General features: G+C 42.8%; 1 protein-coding gene across 6 annotated transcripts in view; it reads right to left on the bottom strand.

Annotated features, from left to right (window-relative positions):
* Positions 1 to 22,417, bottom strand: part of Hibch (3-hydroxyisobutyryl-CoA hydrolase) — a 154,464-nt gene extending 132,047 nt beyond the window's left edge. For 5 of the 6 annotated variants that reach the window (XM_067762566.1, XM_067762567.1, XM_067762570.1 and 2 more), the window contains exons 1-2: positions 22,281 to 22,417; positions 19,984 to 20,838 (exon numbers count right to left, since the gene is read on the bottom strand). In XM_067762566.1, coding sequence (XP_067618667.1) covers positions 19,984 to 20,838 — 855 coding nt within the window. In that variant the 5' untranslated portion in view covers positions 22,281 to 22,417. Of the gene's footprint in view, positions 1 to 19,983; positions 20,839 to 22,276 lie in introns of all 6 variants that reach the window. The other variant, XM_067762569.1, reaches the window with a different exon arrangement.
* Between the last annotated feature and the right edge of the window lie 61 nt (positions 22,418 to 22,478).

The raw sequence follows: 22,478 nt of genomic DNA, 5'->3' as shown, positions 1-22,478 counted from the left end.
GGGAGAAAAGTAGGTATTATGAATGTGAGGGAGAGGGAGATTTCTTTGCCATTTCATAGGAGTTTTTTTCACTAGGTAAATTAAAGGGAATGCATCAAAATAGTTAAAGAAAATTGGTTCTTTTAAGAAAGAACACTTATTTGCACAAATTTGTGCTAAAATATGTACATTCTACCACAATATTCTCACTGTTAATACAAGAACAACAACAACCACAATATCCTTTAAGTCGAAAAGTATATCATAAGCAACGGAAGAGCTCTTTGTATATTTGATGCAGCCATCCAGAAATTGCGCAAGGATTTTTTAAGAAGGCTTAATTAGATTTTGGCATATGGCAAAAGGCGAACTCAACTCGACGTGGCCGCCAGAAAATTGTTTTGCAGAATGAAAGGAGGCAACTCCGGCGGATTTGTGTTATCCCGCCGTCTTTTTCTTATGCTCCTCTGTTGATGTTGTTGTGGCACCAATTCATTACTCATTTCAGTGAATACCATATGAAATGCAATAATGTGCATTGTTAATTTCAAACAACTTGGCAACAATAATTAAACTTTACAATTTTTTAAACAAAATAAGAAATGCGCAACGAAATTTCAATTGACAAAACAGCTCACTTCGAAATTCCTATTCCCCAATTTTTCTTCTCCCTAGGAGAAAAGAATTGGAGGAATTTTTCCGCGGGAATAAAAAAAATCCGCGAGATCAAAATTCCGCGAGAATATTTAGAATTGGTCTGATTATAAGTACAAAATACATATACATTTAAATATTTTAACTCACCGCAGTTTTCTCGACCTCCTTCTTGCAAATCTAATCTAATATATATCATGATACAAAAAAGAAGGTAGTTTCACTCAAAATTTTTTGACGTATTTGGGGAATTTTGTAGTTTCATAATGTTTGTTGTTTTGCCAGAAGCGTTGTCATACCGTTACTGTTTCAAGGCGAAATTGTGGTTTTTCGTGATGGAAATTTCCTTTAGGATGAAAACGCAATGGTCATCTCAGACAATAATAATGTGCTTTAGCATGATTTGTGTGTATATATATCGATTGAGAATAAAGTAAAACATGCAATTTTATTGAAAAATAGTGGATAATGACTCATAAATTGGTTAATGACTCATATATTTATGGCAGCTTGACCCGTAGACAGAAAAAAAAAATACACGAAAAATCCTGGTGTTCTAGCATGGCCCTATTATCATGCGCCTACAGTAAATATTTCTGAAAGCATGTTGATAAAAAGTGTGCCTCCAAAGTCTGCACATCTATGTCAATGCTAAGAGGGCACATAATGTGCATAGGCGGGGCTGCCCCAAGGTGACCCCTGGTACAACTGGCAAAAACACTCTCATAACTAGTGGCTAACCTGCAGAGCTACAGGGTAATGTTCTCCCTAAAAATGGTTTGACAATTCTCTCCTAAAGCGAAACGCTTGAATTGTACAATAAATAAAAAATAAAAAATGTGGACTTGTAGCCAATTTATCAAGAAATTGCGGTGTCGGTTTATAAAGACCTCCTTTAAGCAAGCAATTGACAAACGTGTATGTTTTGTCAAAATGTTCTGAGCAAACGTCCGCACACTTAAGAAGGCTATATTCACTTGCTTTGCATACTTTGATCCATGTTTCTTCCACCAAAACAATTTCCAGGAGCTCGAAAAACTTATTAAAAACCTTCGTTTCTAGGCTGATTTTTTGTATTGAAATGTTTCCAAGACTCATTTTTTTTCTTTTTTATTTAAAATAACTATGAAATTAATTTAGTTTTCTTCGTTAAAATAAAATCCATAAAAATTAGAAAAATTCGTAACATTTTTCAATCTGGTAGCTTGTTTTTGTGATATTGTCATTGTCCCCGCAAAAGTCAAGTGGCTAATGTCACACTAAATGGAACTACCTCCTTTTTTGTATCATGATATATATTATAAATGGGAAAGTTTGGATGTTTGGATGTTTGTCCAGACGTTTGTCTTTGTGACTCAATCACGCAAGAACGGCTGGACCTCTTCGAGCAATTACTTTTTAATAATTTTTACACATTATAACTTTACCTATACTGGCCTTCACCAATATCACAGACTCAAGGGGTCAAATAAGTCGAGGGCTTACAAAGTAAGCAGTGACACCCTCCGCCCCCTCCCCCTTTCTCTCACCCTCTGGTGTAAAATCTATAAATTGTTATAACTCAATATAAATTTTCTCCTAAATCAATAGTTTTTGGTATCTGGCACATACAGATCGAGATCTAGACAATTTTGGAGGAACGACCAGTGGTCCTCTCCTTTTACTCCCGACATCCGCCCTCATGCAATTGCTTTTTTTTATTAGCACGCTTTTATTAGCTTTACCTGTATGTTTCTATGTAACTTTTCATTCGCTCTAATGCGCCTGCTGCCTTATTAATATGGTTTTATAATTAGCTTCACCTCATATGGAGACCCTTCCGGGATCATTTCTGGATGGTTTTCGGGATCGGTCCGGGATCCCGCCGGGGTAATTTCGGGACTTTTTCGGGACTATTTCGGGATCATTTTGGGACCCTTCCGGGATCATTTCTGTATAGTTTTCGGGATCCGTGCGGGATCCCGTCGGGGTTATTTTGGGACATTTTCGGGACTATTCCGGAATCATTTCGGGATTATTTCGCGATCATTTGGGGACTCTTCCTGCATCATTTCTGGATGGTTTTCAGGATCCGTCCGGGATCCCGTCGGGGTACTTTCGGGATCATTTGCGTACCTTCGAGAGATAAATTCTTGATGGTTGCGGGGATCATTACGGGACTTTTTCGGGGTTATTTTGGGTCCCTTTAGGCATCATTTCTGGATGGTCTTCGGGATTCGTCCGGCATCCCATCGGGGTCATTTCGGGACTTTTTCGCGACTAATACGGGATCATTTGGGGACCCTTTCGGCATCATTTCTGGATGGTTTTCGGGATCCGTCCGGGATCTCGTCGGGGTAATTTGGGGACTTTTTCGGTATCATTTGGGGGCTCTTCCGGCATCATTTCAGAATGGTTTTCGGGATCCGTCCGGGATCTCGTCGGGGTCATTTGGGGACTTTTTCGGGATCATTTGGGGGCTCTTCCGGCATCATTTCTGGATGGTTTTCGGGATCCGTCCGGGATCCCATCGGGGTCATTTCGGGACTTTTTCGCGACTAATACGGGATCATTTGGGAACCCTTTCGGCATCATTTCTGCATGGTTTTCGGGATCCGTCCCGGATCTCGACGGGGTAATTTGGGGACTTTTTCGGGATCATTTGGGGGCTCTTCCGGCATCATTTCTGGATGGTTTTTGGGATCCGTCCGGGATCCCGTCGGGGTCATTTCAGGACTTTTTCGGGATCATTTTGGGTACCTTCCGGCATCATTTCAAGATGGTTTTGGGGATCCGTCCGGGATCCCGTCGTGGGCATTTCGGGAATTTTTCGGGACTAATACGGGATCATTTGGAGACCCTTTCGCCATCATTTCTGGATGGTTTTCGGGATCCGTCCGGGATCCCGTCGGGGTAATTTCAGGACTTTTTCGGGATCGGGACTTTTTCGGAATCATTTTGGGACCCCTCCTGGTTAATATCTGGATGATTTTCGGGATCTGTCCGGGAATTTTAGTATCATCTTGGGACCCTTCCGGGATCATTTTAGGTCTCTTCGCAACCGGTAGTTCAGCACACATGCCTTTTTAAATTATGAGCTTTTATGGCCGTAGATTTGCTGCTAATTATTCGTAATTAAAATTCCGTATGTTTTATCTTTAATCTAACACAGCTTTTTCGTTCTATCTTTGAGTTTTTTAAATGAATCGTGTAACGAACTGTTATAACTATAATTACACTTTTTGTAATATTTTAACCAACTAAATACCCGAAAAAGCAACACTATTTTCATCTAAAAAATTCTCTTTGGTTTTAGCTAATTGTAGTTTCACTCCTTTGTTCTATGAGTAGTAATTCTTTCACCCCTCCCATATCAGTTAATTTAATTTAAAAACAAAATGTATTTTTTTTTTTTTTAATTCGAAAAAAGTGTATTGTACTATTCATGAACGCGTGCCTTTCAGCTTATCTTCTCACTTAGTTCTTTTTTTTTACTAAATTACAAAAATAAAATACATTAGACAAAAATAATTTTTAAACAGATAAGTTGATAAGCAGGCTAACGTGAATAGCACATATATTTTATTTTCTCCTTGCGGACGGGGCCGCGGGTAAAGGCTAGTTATATTATAAATGGGAAAGTTTGGATGTTTGTCCAGACGTTTGTCTTTGTGACTCAATAACGCAAGAACGGCAGGACCGATTTGGATGAAATTTTGCACACATATAGCCAATAGTCTAGAAGGATCTACTAGCTATATATTTTTCAAAAGGGGCGTGGTCCCCGCCCCCTAGGAACAGTTATAATTTAATTATTATATTTTTTCGTCTTTGCGACTGAATCACGCCAGAATGGCTACACGGATTTTGATGAAATTTGGGACACAGACAGTAGTCTACTAGCGAAATTTTTTTCGAACATGGAAAGAGGGGTGGGGGTCCCACGACCCCTTCGAGCAATTACCTTTTAATAATTTTTACACATTATAACTTTACGTATACTGGCCTTCACCAATATCACAGACTCAAGGGGTAAAATAAGTCGAGGACTTACAAAGTAAGCAGTGAAACACCCCGCGGCCCCCCCCCCCCCCTTTATCACCCTCTGGTGCATAATCTATAAATTGTTATAACTCAATATAAATTTTCTCCTAAAACAATAGTTTTTGGTATCTGGCACATATAGATCGAGATCTAGACAATTTTGGAGGAACGATCAGTAGTCCTCTCCTTCTACACCCGCCATCCGCCCTCCTTCAATTGTTTTTATTAACACGCTTTTATTAGCTTTACCTGTATGTTTCTATGTAACTTTTCATTCGCTCCAATGCGCCTGCTGCCTTATTAATATGGTTTTATAATTAGCTTCACCTTATTTGTAATCCCGTAAGGGTCATATCGAGGCCCTTCCGAGATAATTTCTGGATGGTTTTCGGGACCGGTCCGGGATCCCGCCGGGGTAATTTCGGGACTTTTTCGAGACTATTTCGGGATCATTTTGGGACCCTTCCAAGATCATTTCTGTATAGTTTTCGGGATCCGTGCGGGATCCCGTCGGGGTTATTTTGAGACATTTTCGGGACTATTTCGCGATCATTTGGGGACCCTTCCGGCATCATTTCTGGATGGATTTCGGGATCCGTACGGGATCCCGTCGGGGTACTTTCTGGATCATTTGCGTACCTTCGAGAGATAAATTCTTGATGGTTTCCGGGATCATTACGGGACTTTTTCGGGGTTATTTTGAGTCCCCTTAGGCATCATTTCTGGATGGTCTTCGGGATTCGTCCGGCATCCCGTCGGGGTCATTTCGGGACTTTTTCGCGACTAATACGGGATCATTTGGAGACCCTTTCGGCAACATTTCTGGATGGTTTTCGGGATCCGTCCGGGATCTCGTCAGGGTAATTTGGGGGCTCTTCCGGCATCATTTCTGGATGGTTTTCGGGATCCGTCCGGGATATCGTCGGGGTCATTTGGGGACTTTTTCGGGATCATTTGGGGGCTCTTCCGGCATCATTTCTGTATAGTTTTCGGGATCCGTCCGGGATCCCGTCGGGGTCATTTCGGGACTTTTTCGCGACTAATACGGGATCATTTGGGAACCCTTTCGGCATCAATTCTCGATGGTTTTCAGGATCCGTCCGGGATCTTGGGGGCTCTCCCGGCATCATTTCTGAATGGTTTTCGGGATCCGTACCGGATCTCGTCGGGGTAATTTGGGGACTTTTTCGGGATCATTTGGGGGCTCTTCCGGCATCATTTCTGGATGTTTTTCGGGATCCGTAACGGATCCCTTCGGGGTCATTTCAGGACTTTTTCGCGACTAATACGGGATCATTTGGGAACCCTTTCGGCATCATTTCTGGCTGGTTTTCGGAATCCGTCCGGGATCCCGTGGGGGTCATTTCGGGACTTTTTCGCGACTAATACGGGATCATTTGGGAACCCTTTCGGCATCATTTTTGGATGGTTTTCGGGATCCGTCCGGGATCCCATCAGGGTAATTTCGGGACTATTAGGGGATCATTTGGGGACCTTTCCGGCATCATTTCTGAATAATTTTCGGGATCCGTCCGGGATGCCGACGAGGTCATTTCGGGATCATTTGGGATACCTACCGGCATCATTTCTGGATGGTTTTTGGGATTCGTCCGGGATCCCGTCGGGGTCATTTCGGGACTATTTCTCGACTAATAAGGGATCATTTGCGGACCCTTTCGGCATCATTTCTACATAGTTGTCGGGATCCGTTCGGGATTCGGTCACGGTCATTTCGGGACTATTAGGGGATTATTTGGGGACCTTTCCGGCATCATTTCTGGATAGTTTTCGGAATCCTTTCGGGATCCCGTCAGGGTCACTTCGGGACTTTTTCGGGATCATTTAAGGATGGCTTTCAGGATTCGTCCGGGAACCTGTCAGGGTAATTTCTGGACTTTTCCTAGACTATTTCGGGATCATTTTGGGACCTTCCCAAGATCATTTCTGGATGGATTTCGGGATCAGTCCGGGATGCCATCAGGGTCATTTTGGGACTATTAGGTGATCATTTGAGGACTATTAGGTGATCATTTGAGGACCTTTTCGGCATCACTTCTGGATGGTTTTCGGTATCCGTTCAGGATCCCGTCGGAATCATTGCGGGACTTTTTCGGAATCATTTGGGGTCCCTCCCAAGATCATTTCTGGATGGATTTCGGGATCTGTCCGGGATCCCGTCAGGGTCATTTAGGGATGCGTTCGAGATCCCGTTAGGGTAATTTCCGGACTTCTTCGGGACTATATCGGGATCATTTCTGGATGGTTTACGGGATCCGTCTAGGATCCCTTAAGGGTCATTTCGGGACAATTAGGTGATCATTTGAGGACCTTTCCGGCATCACTTCTGGATGATTTTCGGTATCCGTTCGGGATCCCGTCGGAATCATTGCGGGACTTTTTCGGAATCATTTGGGATCCCTTCCGGCATCATTTCTGGATGATTTTCGGGATTTGTCGGGATCCCGTCGGGGTTATTTCGGGACCTCTTCCGGGCTTAATACGGGATCATTTGGGGATCCTCTAGGGGTCGTTTCGTGACTTTTTCTGTATTATTTGGGGATCATTTGGGGATCCTCTAGGGGTCGTTTCGTGACTTTTTCTGTATTATTTGGGGGTCATTTGGGGACCCTTCCGGTATAATTTCTTGATGGTTTGCCGGATCCATCAGGGTCATTTCGGAACCATTTTGGGATCATTTGGGGACCCTTGCGAGATCATTTCTGGATCCGTCTGGGATGCCGTAGGAGCCATTTCGGGATTTTTTGTTACTTTTCCGGGATAGTTTTTGGACCCTTCCGGGATCATTTCTGGATCTGTGCTGGATCCCATCTGGGTCATTTCCGGACTATTTCGGGATCATTTTGGGATCCTTCCGGAATCATTTCTGTATGGTTTTCGCGATCCGTCGTGGATCCCCTCGGAGCAATTTCGGAACTTTCTCTGGAGTATGTCGGGGTCATTTGAGGACTTTTTCGGGATCATTTGGGGGCTCTTCAGGCATAATTTCTGGATGGTTTTCGGGATCCGTCCGGGATCCCGTCGGGGTCATTCCGGGACTTTTTCTCGACTAATACGGGATCATTTGGGGACCCTTTCGGCATCATTTCCGAATAGTTTTCGGGATCCGTCCGGGATCCGGACGGGGTCATTTCGGGACTATTTCGGGATCATTTGGGGTACCTACCGGCATCATTTCTGGATGGTTTTCGGTATCCGTCCGGGATCCCGTCGGGGTCACTTCGGGACTTTTTCGCGACTAATACGGTATCATTTGGGAACCCTTTCGGCATCATTTCCGGATGGTTTTCGGGATCCGTCCGGGATTCCATCAGGGTAATTGCGGGACTATTAGGGGATCATTTGGGGACCTTTCCGGCATCATTTCTGGATAATTTTCGGGATCCGTCCGGGATGCCGACGAGGACATTTCGGGACTATTTCGGGATCATTTGGGATACCTACCGGCATCATTTCTGGATGGTTTTTGGGATTCGTCCGGGATCCTGTCGGGGTAATTTCGGGACTTTTTCTCGACTAATACGGGATCATTTGGGGGCTCCTCCGGCATAATTTCTGGATGGTTTCCGGGATCCGTCGGGGTCATTCCGGGACTTTTTCTCGACTAATACGGGATCATTTGGGGACCCTTTCGGCATCATTTCTGGATAGTTTTCGAGATTCGTCCGGGATCCCGTCGGGGTCATTCCGGGACTTTTTCTCGACTAATACGGGATCATTTGGGGGCCCTTTCGCCATCATTTCTGGATGGTTTTCGGGATCCGTCCGGGATCTCGTCATGGTCATTTCGGCACTATTTGGGGATCATTTGGGGTACCTACCGGCATCATTTCTGTATGGTTTTCGGGATTCGTCCGGGATCCCGTCGGGGTCATTTCAGGACTTTTTCGGGATTATTTAGGGTACTTTCGGGACTTTTTCTCAACTAATACGGGATCATTTGGGGACCCTTTCGGCATCATTTCTGGATGGTTTTCGGGATCCGTCCGGGATCCGGTCGGGGTCATTTCGGGACTTTTTCTGGACTAATACGGGATCATTTGGGAACTCTTCCGGCATCATTTCTGGATGGTTTTCGGGATCCGTCCGGGATCCCGTCGGCGTCATTTCGGGACTTTTTCTCGACTAATACGGGATGATTTGGGGACTTTTCGGCCTCAATTCTGAATGGTTTTCGGGATCCCGTCAGAGTCATTTCGGGACTATTAGGTGATCATTTAGGACTTTGTCGGCATCATTTCTGGATGGTTTTCGGTATCCGTTAGGGATCCCGTCGGGGTCATTTCGAGACTTTTTCGGTATCATTTGGGTTCCCTTCCGGCATTATTTCTGGATGGTTTTCGGGATTCGTCCGGGATCCCGTCGGATTCATTTCAGGACTTTTTCGGGATCATTTGGGGTACCTTCCGGCATCATTTCTAGATGGTTTTCTGTATCAGTCCGGGATCCCGTCGAGGTCATTTCGAGACTTTTTCGCCACTAATACGGGATCATTTGGGGACCCTTTCGCCTTCATTTCTGGATGGTTTTCGGGATCCTTCCGGGATCCCGTCAGGGTCATTTCGGCACTATTTGGGGATCATTTGGGAACCTTTCCGGCGTCATTTCTGGGTAGTTTCCCGGATCCGTCGGGGATCCCTTCAGGGTGATTTCGGGACTATTAAGGGATAATTTGAGGACCTTTCCGGCATCATTTCTGGATAATTTTCGGGATCAGTCCGGGATCCCGTCGCGGTCATTTCGGGACTATTTCGGGATCATTTGGTGTACCTCTCGGCATCATTTCTCGATGGTTTTCGGGATCCGTAAGGGACCCCGTCGGGGTAATTTCGGGACTTTTTCTCGACTAATACGGGATCATTTGAGGACCTTTCCGGCATCAGTTCTGAATAGTTTCCGGGATCCCGACGGGGTCATTTCGGAACTATTTCGGGATCATTAGGCGTACCTACCGACATCATTTCTGGATGGTTTTCGGGATCCGTTCGGGATCCCGTCAGGGTCATTTTAGGACTCTTTCGGGATCATTTGGGTCCCTTCCGGCATCATTTCTGCATGGTTTTTGGGATCCGTAGGGGATCCCGTCGGGATCATTTCGGGATCATTTGGTGTACCTTTCGGCATCATTTCAGAATGGTCTTCGGTATCCGTCCGGAATCCGGTCGGGGTTATTTCAGGACTTTTTCGGAATCTTTTGGGTACCTTAATTCATCATTTCTAGATAGTTTTCGGGATCTGTCCGAGATCCCGTCGGGGTCATTTCGGGACTTTTTCGGGATCATTTAAGCATGGTTTTCAGGATTCGTCCGGGATCCCGTCAGGGTAATTTGTGGACTTTTCCGAAACTATTTCGGAATCATTTTGGGCCAAAATGATTCCTGGATGGATTTCGGGATCTGTCCGGGATCCCGGCGGGGTCAGTTAGGGGACCGTTTGAGATCCCGTCAGGGACATTTCGGGACTTCTTCGGGACTATTTCGGGATCATTTCTGGATGGTTTTCGGGATCCGCCCGGAATTCCGTCAGGGTTATTTCACGACTTTTTCGGAATCATTTTGGGTACCTTCCTTCATCATTTCTAGATAGTTTTGGGGATCCGTCCGGGATCCCGTCGGGGTCATTTAGGGACTTTTTCGGGGACAATACGGGATCATTTTTGGACCCTTCCGGCATCACTTCTGGATGGATTTCGGGATCTGTACGGGAACCCATCAGGGTAATTTCGGGACTTTTTCGGGATCATTTGGGGACCATTTAGGGGTCATTCCATGACTTTGTCTGTATTATTTCGGGATCATTTGAGGACCCTTCCGGCATCAATTCTTGATCGTTTGCCGGATCCATCAGGGTCATTTCGGGACCATGTTGGAATCATTTCTGGATCCGTCCAGGATGCCGTAAGATTCATTTTGAGATTTTTTTTGTTACTTTTTCGGGATAGTTTTGAAACCCTTCCGGGATCACATTTGGATCCGTTCGGGATTCCATCGGGGTAATTTTCGGCCTATTTCGGAATTATTTTGGGACCCTTCCGGAATCATTTCTTTATGGTTTTCGCTATCCGTTGTGGATCCCTCGGGGTCATTTGGGAACTTTTTCGGAGCTTTTTCTGGACTGTCGGGATAATTTAGGAACCCTTCCTGGATGGTTTTTGAGATCCATCCGGGAGCCCGTCAGGGTAATTTCGGAACTTTTTCGGGACTATTTCGGGATCAATTTGGTACCCTTCAGGGATCATTTCTGTGTGGTTCTCTGGATAAGTCTAGAATCGTGTCGTTGTCATTTCGGGTTTTTTTGGGACTACTTCGGGAACTTTTGGAAACACTTCCGGGCGTTTGTGGATGGTTTCCGGGATCCGTCCGCGATAGCGTCGGGGTCATTTCGTGGCTTTTTCTGGATAATTTCGTTATCATTTTGGGATCCTATCAGGTTATCAGCTCATAAAGTTCTTTTTTTTTACTCAATTACAAAAATAAAATGCATTAGACAGAAAAAAAATTTTAAACAGATAACTTTATAAGCAGGCTAACGTGAATAGCCCACATATTTCATTTTCTCCTTGCGGATGGGGCCGCGGGTAAAGGCTAGTGATAAATAAATGTGACTGAACTGTCAAACTAGGCGCCAAAATATGATTGGCCATTGTTGCCACATGATTGGCATATAAATAGTAGAAGAATAAAGAATGGCAGAAGGCGAGAAAACCAGGTGATTCACATTCACAATTGATAACAATTCATGACAAAGTTTGTTCCGGTGGTCATTTCATCGCAGGCAGTATTGTGTTACTTTTTGCTACCATTTTATTCTATGGTAATTTTAAGTGTTTGAAATTATTCCCTCTCCACCCTTAGTGTGCGTATAAATTTTTCTTGTTGGGCCTTGGGTTTGTCTCAACTGATGGTTTGGTTGGTTGTTTGTCTAAAAAATCCACAAAAGTGGCTGAAGCTCCGGGACAGCTAGACGCACACGGGCAGACACCACCCAATTTCTTCTCGCCATCAGGTAAACTTGGTACAACTTTCAAACAATTGTCAGTCCATAGTAAGTATACTAGTAAGGTTCCATAACATACATCAAGATTTTGGAATATTTTATAGTGGTACAGATGTCATTAATAAATAGCAAATAAGCTGTTGTTTCAGTTTCGGTAGTCTTCCTTTATAACTACCAGTTTTGAACTTCAGTATGTATACAGTGAAAACTAAGTTTGTTTCAAGTACTATGCTCAATTTGTAGTCCACTTTCTACGTTCAAGTCTCGGTATTTTTCTGGTGCAAACATGATATCAAAGAGAAGGTAATTCCACTGTCATTATGAGGTTGTTAATTTTGATTAAATATTGAAGCGAAGTTATAGTGCCCATTACTTTATGTCGAGAACAAAGATATTTCATTCGCATTTGAAAATAAACGTATGTAGTTTTGGAATCCTTTTTCCTGTCACATTGCGATACAAATATGTTTGCCAGTGACACTCCTTTAATGAAGCCCTCATAGTAAACTTCGTGGGCTTCAGAGACATTTGACCCAATCTAGCATTGACCAGCCGTTTGATGATTAGCGGCTTCATGTTGTCAAAGCTGAATGTTACAGTATGAAAACAGAAAACTACCTTGAGGCACTGCTTTGAATCTAAAGTGAATTCTTCGATGTCTTCCGAGGCAACGCGACGTGTCGGGTATTTTTAAAGCTTTCGACATGTCGAGCGCAACTAACTGTAGCAGGGTCGCTCTTGCTTAAGGCCATACACCCCTTCTATCTGAGCATAAACTGGGCTAGTGGTTCTTTAGTAGGACAATAGGAAAGACGTCGGCAAGCCACTCTGCTCGACTTCAATGTCTGGAGCAAAATCAGTTTCCCATGATATATTTGACATTTTGGTAATAGAATGCGTTGCCTTGAGAGCCAACTATTTTCACAAAAGAGAGCATGTGTAGTAGGGTTGTAATGCTTCAGAGTTCCCGATGACTAGCGCACTCAACTCGCAGTATATACACCCTGGGAAATAAACTACTGATATTTTTTTTATATTTCTTTTATTTTGCCCATTTTTCCGAAAAGGTTCGCGAATTTTTAAGCGCGCAAAAAATGCAATAATTTTTGAAACCAATAAAAATATGAAGAATTTTTTTAGTTGAGATGGTAGCACGAAATGTCAATCTATTTATTTGTCCGGTAGCTGATATGGCGACCGACAACTGACAATGAAGATAGTTACGAGAACAAACTTGAACTTGGTATTGGCTGCAATATCTGCACAAACGTCGACAATGGCATCTCAACTGGAATCGCAGGAGACACGTTTAACGGTAAAAGTCTAGTTGAGGGGTCGACTGCTAATACGCTACCAAAAATATCGAGAGAGGTGCCAAAAGACGCCTATTGACCTCGACAATCCGAAGGCGGAAAAGAAAAATTGTATCTCTAGCCGGAGATATTTGCAGTTGAAGTTGGCGATTCGCATGTGGTTGTTGTAATGTTGTTGTACACACAAAAAAAAATTGTGAACATAAGTGTTTTGCGCGGATATAGCTTTGGTCTCCAAACCGGTGTTGGACCCACCCAGGGTAATTTTATATAAGCGCGACCGAAGGACGCCAACGCAGAAAGGTGTTCTGCGCAAAAATATTATGTGTCACACCCCGGTTTCGGAAGGACCATGGGTCATTTTTCCGCCCAGTCACTTCAAAGTATAATCCGAAGGTAAAAACGCCATCCTTTGACGGTTCTGTTCCTTTCCAGGTCCTTAAGCTACAGTTTGAGAAGACCGCGGCAGTGAACAACTGGAATGCTGAAGATAAAGTTCCTGCACTGTTCGTGGCATTGAAAGGGCCTGGAGCTGAAATCTTACAGAGTCTTCCAGAATACGAACGGACCAGTTATAAGGCATTGATGGCCGCTCTCGAGAGGCGATACGGAACCGAGCATAGGAGACAGATATGCCAAGTGGAGTTATTGAACCGCTTTCAGAAGGCTGGTGAGACATTGCAAGAGTTCGCGGCAGACATTGAAAGATTAGCTCACCTTACAAATGCGGACGAACTTGTGGAATACACTGAGAGAACTAAAATTCAAACTTTCACAAATGGAATTCGGGATGTCGAAACGAAGCAAGCGACATACGCAAATCCAAAACTTGTTTTCGCAGAAACGGTATCACATGCACTGATTCAAGAAACAGTCTCGCTTTTGTGTAAGCCAGCTTTCAAAGCACGCAGTGTGGAACTAGAAAGGCCAGACTAGGTGGACACAATATTCGAGGCACTGAAATGATCGCAACAGCGGAGTGACAGAGTAATCAAATGCTTCAAGCGTGGAAAGCCAGGTCACGTCGTACGTCATTGCGGTCTGGACCCTCCTCATGGAACTTGGGGGTGGGGAGGGAGGGGATGGCCTGAAGGTTTAATGTGGCCACATAAATCGTTCCCGAGATGGTCGGGCTAGCACCTTAATGGTGCTGTGGTACCGGAGCGTATCGGATCTGTATCCGGCAAATGACCATCACATCGATAACACTCCCCAAAGCCTTCGGGGAGCAACCTTATCGCTACAACAACAACAACAAGTCGTACTCCCAAAATAGTGTAAATAAAGAACGTTTTGTTATACTGAATATTTGAGTTATTTATTCGACGGTTTAGAGATTCGAACGGTTACAGAAGCAGCAAAATAATTATCAGTAATTTCTCTTGTTACAGTACTTTTGCATTCAAATCCTGTATTTATTTCACAGAAAATTTTCGCCTACGGCGTTTTTTTTTTCTTTAATGAATTTTGTTATTTTACAGGACATTTTTTTATTTTCAAAAGGGAAATAACGCTAGTCGAGAAAACCAAATGAATATTCAGGTCATGATGAAATTAATATTCAGGTGTTCACATCCCGTTGACGTGTTCCCTTATTCTGAAAAGTTCGGCATACATAATTTAGAGAGTTGTCTATCATACATAACTGCCTTTGAATTCTACTACGATCGGAGTAGATTTTACTATACGTTTAGAAATATAATAACTATGTAAGCCACTACCAGAATTTTTGAGACATAAACATTAACATAACTTTGTATTCCCAAAAGATTATAGACAACATTTTGTAGAAAACTTAATTTTTTGAGGAAATTTGTAGGAAAAATTTAGTACTTTTGTAGTACGAGTAAATACTGGCACATAGAGCTGCCGAAAAAGTGAGGTTATGTTGTTGACAACACCTCTATTATTTTGATGAACTAGGTTGTATTTCGTTAGTTTTTGAAATATAGTTTACACGCTTACACCGGTACTGAAACCGTATTAGAAGGGAGGGCGACACAAAATATAAAAATGTTTGAATCTTTAGAAAAACAAACGCCCACAGTTTTCTTAAAGTGTTTTCATATCAAATCGTTAAAAACAAAAGGGATCTTTGAGATTCATACCTCATTCAAAACAGAATTGAGTGGGAATTCTTAATTAACTTATATAATTATATTGTGACGAATATTACCATCACTATGCTGTTAGTAAAAAAATCACAACAACAAAAACATGAATCTTATGTACAAGGCAGCGAAGAGATATCTCACACATGCACAGATGTAGTCATCAGTCGAGGTAGTTACTCACACATACACACACATATGGCTATAAGAAAAACATAAACTACAAATATATGGTAATCAAGCATGAAATAGAATTGTGCTCGAACTGTTCGCGAAAATACCAGACCTTAGGAGAAATGGGTGAACGAGGAAATCGAGAGTATTAAGAAGTTTACTACTCTCAAAGTAATCTAAATAAAGACCAGTTTGCAATACTAAATATTGGAGTGATTTATTCAACAGTTAACAGATAATGTCCACAGGAAAGACCGCGAGAGCGGAAATGGAGGCGGCCTCGCGTTTATTATACACCACTCTGTGCAATATTATATATTTGATCCTGGCATCGACCGCAGGGACAATGTCTTAGAACGTCAAGGCATATCTGTCCGGTCAGGCGATGCAAATCTAGAAATCATCAACATCTACATCCCTCCTGTCACCTGTTGCCCCAGTGGATTGGCAACAATCGCATTATCTTAGGCGATTTCAATGCCCATCACGACCTATGGCATTCAAACTTGCGGGCGGACAGTAGGGGTGAGATGTTGGCGGATCAAATAGAAGAAACGACGTTCTGCACAATAAACAGAGACGCCCCCACACGTATGGTAGGAAGCTGTCATAGCTCGCCAGACATCTCAATCGTGAGCGCAGAACTCGTAAACTGCGTCAACTGGCAGCCGATGGTAACATTGGCATCCGACCACCTGCCCATACTTATTTCGTTCGAGCGTACCGCCAACTTCATCGTCACCGAAAAACGCACTTTCATAAACTTCAAAAAAGGAAAGTGGGAAGAATATAAATCTGCACCAGACAGCAGCTTTGCTGCCCTCCCTATCCCGAATGATACCCGCCAAGGGGAGTGTGCCTTCCGTAAGGTCATTGAATCCGCCTCGGCACATTTCATTCCCACCGGGAGAATTCCCGAAATCCGGCCCACTTCCCGGCGGAGGCCGCGAGCTTAGCGAGGGAACGCGACCTTATAAGACAGCTTGATCCAGGCGACCCCCAAATAAGGGATATAAACCAATGCATCAGATTGCTTGTGGGTGAACACAAGCGGGCGAAATGGGAAGAGCACCTAAGAGGTTGTAACCTCTCTACCGGTGTAGGTAAACTTTGGTCCACCGTAAAGTTCCTATCGAATCCGACTAAGCACAAAGACAAAGTTTCCATCGCCTTTGGCGATAAGGTGCTGTCGGATGCGAAAAAATGTGTGAGCGCTTTCTGCCGACAATATATAATGCATCCTACGGTCGACAAAGATAGACGGAGAGCCAATAGACACGCACATAAACACAAATTCAGCGCGTCACCAATCACCATCACCGCTAGAGAGGTTGAGGACGCCATTGGTCGCGCTAAACCATCCAAAGCAGTGGGCCCAGACGGCATAGCCATGCCGATGCTTAAAAACCTAGGGAAAGAGGGTTTCAAATATTTAGCGCATGACTTCAACCTGTCTCTTTCCACCTTTGTCATACCCGAGAAATGTAAAATGGCCAAGGTGGTCCCGCTACTAAAGCCTGGGAAACCAGCTAACGTAGGTGAGTCAATTCGTCCGATATCTCTCCTATCGCCAGTGGCAAAGACGCTTGAAGCCATTTTGCTCCCTTATTTTCAAGCACATTTGCAGCTAGCCCCTCATCAGCATGACTTCAGAAAACTCCATAGCACTACCTCCGCGCTAAATGTCATTGGCACCCAAATAAATTGCGGTTTGAATCAATACCCCCACCATAGAACAGTACTCGTAGCGCTAGACCTATCAAAAGCCTTTGATACGGTCAACCATGGCTCGTTACTGCAAGACCTGGAAGGGTCTGCCCTTCCCCCATGTCTTAAAAGGTGGACCGCAAATTATCTGGGTGGTCGGCAGGCATCGGTGCAATTCAGAAACGAAACATCAAAACCAAGGAGAATTAAACAAGGGGTGCCACAGGGTGGTGTCCTATCCCCACTTTTGTTTAATTTCTACATATCTAAGCTACCTTCACCACCGGAAGGAGTCACAATCGTTTCCTACGCCGATGACTGCACAATAATGGCCACAGGCCCAGGCCCAGAGATCGATGAGCTATGCAATAAAATAAACGGCTATCTCCCTGATCTCTCCAGTTTTTTCGCCTCGCGAAACCTGGCATTGTCACCGACTAAATCTTCCGCGACCTTATTTACAACATGGACGCCCCAAATGTCGACCATATTGAACATCCACGTCGATGGCACTACGCTACCGACTGTCCTACACCCCAAAATCTTGGGTGTGACGTTTGATCAGGATCTACATTTTGGTGCGCACGCAACCGCAATTGTTCCGAGAATTCAGAGCCGTAATAAAATCCTCAAATGCCTTGCTGGCAGTACCTGGGGAAAAGATAAAGAAACGCTCATGACCACATACAAAGCAATTAGCCAGCCGATTACGTGCTACGCGTCACCCATATGGTCGCCAAGCCTAAAAACTACCCACTGGAAGAAACTACAGGCCTGCCAAAATACTGCTCTCAGAATCGCCACGGGCTGTCTTCTTATGTCCCCAGAACACCATCTGCATAATGAGGCGAGAATACTCCCCATCAGGGAGGAAAATGAGATGCTGACCAAACAGTTTCTGTTGAATACCCAGAAACCTGGGCATCCCAACAGACATCTGATTGACGAACCAGCACCGCCTAGAGGCCTAAGGAGTCATCTCCGTAAGCATTTTGAGGAAATACGGCACCTGAGAACACAGCCGTATGAAGCGAAAAAACACAAGCAGGTCCTTGGTGAACTCCATAGACAGGCGTCGGACCTTTATGTCAGGAATTGCCCGGTGAATCCAGTACCTGAAGAAAAATATCCAGAACTCGCGGAAGAGGAACGCATACTCCCCAGGGAAACGCGTGTCACTCTTGCTCAACTTCGTTCTGGATACTGTAACAGGTTAAACTCTTACCTATCCAGAATCAACCCCGATATACAAAATGTATGCCCCGCTTGCAATGTGTCCCCACATGACACCAACCATCTCTTTAATTGTAATGTGGAACCAACGCCTCTAATACCCCTCTCATTATGGTCCGCCCCTGTTGAAACAGCAAGATTCCTTGGACTCCCGTTAGAGGATATTGATGACAATTTGTGATCGGTCCGGCTATTAGGTGGGGCGAGCATTGCTACAACAACAACAACAACCACGTTTACAACAACAACAACAACCACGTTTACAACAACAACAACAACCACGTTTACACATACACTACAACAATAAAGCGTCAACAGATAATCTACGTCTTTACATATGTTACATCCCTAGGAACTATACCCTTTGCAAGCTCAAAGGTATTTGAGATATGGTAAAATGAAATTGAGAAAAGGTCAAACATATTTGAGAAAAGTGCAAAGATATTTAAAAAAAATGCAAATGTATTTGAATAAACGGCAAATTAAATTGAGAAAAGGTCAAATGTATTTGAGAAATGAGCAAATGGATTTGAGAAAATGGTAAAGCTATTTAAGAAAAAGGTAGATGTGTTTGAGAAAAGCGAAATGAAGTTGGGAAAAAGGCATGTTTTTTAGAAGAGGGCAAATGTATTTGATAAGAAAGTAAACTTATTTGAGAAAAGGGCAAATGTATTTGCGAATTTTATTAAATTAATGTTTTTTTTTATTTTTTCTAGAAAACATTTGCCCTTTTCTCAAATAAATTTGCCAATTTTTCGAATTACATTCCTCTCTTCTCAAATCCAATTGCGCTTTTCTCAAACTCATCTGTCCATTTCTCCAATACATTTGCCTTTGTTGTTGTTGTAGCAGTGCTTCGCCCCAACCAATAGGGCGCAACTAATTAAATGGGGTTACAATGAAGTGACAGCCCTTGGTAGGGAAAAATCCCGAGTCGCTCCGGTAGATAGAACCGACTGCCTTAAGAAGCGCATTTGCCTTTTTCTCAAATACCTTTGCACTGTTCTCAAATATATTTGATCTTTTCTCAATTTCATTTTCCCATTTCTCAAACACATTTGACCCTTTCTCAATTTCTTTTGTCCATTTCTCAAATACATTTGCCTTTTTCTTAAAAACCTTTGCACTTTTCTCAGATATATTTTGACCTTTTCTCAATTTCTTTCATTTCTCAAATACCTTTGAGCTTTTCTAAAATACATTTGTCCGTTTCTCAAATACATCTGTCTTTCTCAATTGAATTTGCCTTTTCTCGAATACCTTTGCCCTTTCCTCAGACTCAGATTGAGAGTGGGAGTGGTAGTGAGAGTATGGATAGGAGTGGAAGTGGGAGTGGGAATGAGTGTTAGTAGGAGTGTGTGTGGGTGTGGGAGTATAAGAGGGCGTGGGAGAGGGTGTGGGAGTAGGAACGGCGATAGGAGGGGAGTGAGTGGTAGTGGGAGCGTTGGTTGATAAATGGGAATGGGATCGGAAATGGGAGAAGATAAATGGAGTAAAGGATGGCCCAGAATAAAAAAAAAATTGGAAGATAAAGTAGAAGAGAGTGGGATTGATGCTGAAGAGAGGATGCGAAGCTTACTTTTGAAATGTAGTTTAAGAAATTCTCGGGCAGAACAAAGTCTACCGGGCACTCTAGAATAGAGTAAAATTTCGTTTTACTTATATATAATTTTGTTTTCTATGTAAAGTGAGTTAGCATGCATATGCCCTGTTATTGTCTTTAGTAAGGTAAGCCAAGTATTAGTACAGTTTGGTATAATAAACATTATCATTACCTCAAGAGTTTTCTTTGCCCAATCGCTTCCGTCGCTTTTCAAATTTTCCACAATCTCTTCTACAGAATTCGCATCAAAACATTTATTTATTTTTTCCATCACTTCCTGCAGGACAAAATCTTTTTTTGTAGGTGCATTGTATTTATCCAGAATATTTTGTACTGTATCAGCATCTTTGCAATTAAGTAAATCATTTTGTAAGTCTTCCAATTTAGTACTTTCACAAAAATGTGTTGCAATACCCGCTTTCAATACATCATCCCCTTTTAACCGATATCCTGTAAGGCCAAGATATAGGCCAAGCTTGCCTTCTAGCCGTGGCAGAAAATATGATCCACCAACATCCGGGAATAGACCAATAGCTGTTTCAGGCATTGCAAAGAGTGTGCGTTCCGTTGCCACTCTATATTTACCATGCACGGAAAGTCCAACACCGCCACCCATTGTAATACCATCGATAATCGCTATATAAGGTATAACATAATTACCAATTAATGCATTTAGTGTATATTCTTCACGAAAGAATGATTTTGACTCTTCGGTAGCGCCGGCCTCGACTATGGAACGTACATCACCACCAGCACAAAAAGCCTTATCTCCAGCACCTTTAATAATCACCATAGATTTTGTCATTTCACATTTCTTCAAATGTTTATAAACCTTTCTTGTCATTTCTAAATTGAGAGCGTTTAACGCTTTAGGTCGATTAAGTATAATAAATCCTTTGTCAGATGACTCTGTAGCCAATACATAAGAGGACATGTTGCGTATATTTGTAATTGGCGTTTTAGAAGGTAATGGGAGGGAAATGGTACGGTTACCAAAGGCATAAATAATTCGTTGAATCGGATGCATCTGTAATTAAAAAAGAAAAAAAGATAATGTTATATTAATTATGGCCTGAAGGTTTAATGTGGCTATATAAAACGTTCCCCAGATGGTCGGGCTAGTACCTTAATGGTGATGTTACCGGAGCGTACCGGATCTGTACCCGGCAAATGACCATCACATCGATAACACTCCCCAAAGTCTTCGGGGAGTAACCTTATCGCTACAACAACAACAACGGACAAAAGGGCGATGTTGACAAGACTAGAATTAACTTTGCAGATGTCTTACCGTGGGTTTGGTGTAATACCAGCTCTGATGGCAAGAGTGTGGCCAATAACGAACTAAACTTAACCGCATACCTGTCACACCATTACCAGAAGCGCTGCATATTCCATTAATGCACCGCGTAAAAAAAAATTTCAATGAAGCATGGTAGAATAAGTAGTAAATGGAATTGTAGTTTCTTCTATGAAAATAACCACTAATCATAAATTGTTGCTTAAATTATGAACTTTCGTCCAGTGATTGGAATCTCTGGTCAGAGCCATAGCATAATGGCAATATTTTGGCTTTAAGAGAACAAAAATCACGAACAATATTTGGGTAATAGTCTAGTTGAGGGGTCGACTGCTAATACGCTACCAAAAATATCGAGAGGTGTCAAACGACGCGTCTTGACATCAGTATTAATAATCCGAAGGCGAAAAATAAAAATATTAACTTCAAAAGATATTAACGACTTATAAAAAATTACCCTGGGCTACGCCATGCCAAGTCCGGGTGTGTGGCTACAAACACAACAACAACCACATGAAAATCGCCAACTTCAACTGCAAATATCTCCGGACATAGAATTTTTCTTTTCCGCCATCGGATTATTGTTCTCGAGATTAATACGCATCTTTTGACACCTCTCTCGATATTTTTGGTAGCGTATTAGCAGTCGACCCCTCAACTAGACTATTACCGGGCATTGTAACGACCTTCGCGCATTTCTTCTATCTCTAGAGGATTCTGCAGAAAATGGGCATAATCGGTTTTTATCTACTTTTCATCAAATATTTCCCATAACCATTCGATACGTTATCTAAATAATTTGGCTCATAGGCTGGCTACGTAGAGGTAACTCAATTCACATAAAGATTTAGGGGGCGTGGCATTCCCGGCGTATTGAATCTTGGATCGCGCCGATATTCGTTCATTTGGGTCATAGCCGTCCCTTTTCCTGACGTTCTAACAGCAACAAATAGTTTTTGGATTAAATTGACTCCATTTACTCTGAACACGGTTCATGAAATAATATTAAACAAGAAAACAGTAAAATAAATTGTCGATATTTAATGAAAGATTACATTTACATCATGTACTGTAGCTTCAAAATCACTCGTTCTATACCCTCCATGATTGCTTTACATCACTTTTTGGTTTGTAGAATTAATTTAAAGTTATATATAGGACGTACTTACGTTTTAATAATCAGGTATATCTCAGCTTTGTTTTTCGACCTTAATTGCGCAATGAAAAATTAAAAACATAATTTCTTTTTCTACTCTGTTTCTAACGATGGTACGGCTCGCAAACTATCGAATGCATTATCGATACCAATGCGTGTCCAAAAAGATGGTTGGCAAGAGCACAAAAAATGTTGCTGGTAACCATAGCAA

Source organism: Eurosta solidaginis, chromosome 1, assembly GCF_040869045.1.
Source record: "Eurosta solidaginis isolate ZX-2024a chromosome 1, ASM4086904v1, whole genome shotgun sequence".
Lineage (NCBI taxonomy): Eukaryota > Metazoa > Arthropoda > Insecta > Diptera > Tephritidae > Eurosta > Eurosta solidaginis.
This window is presented reverse-complemented; position numbering and strand designations above follow the sequence as displayed.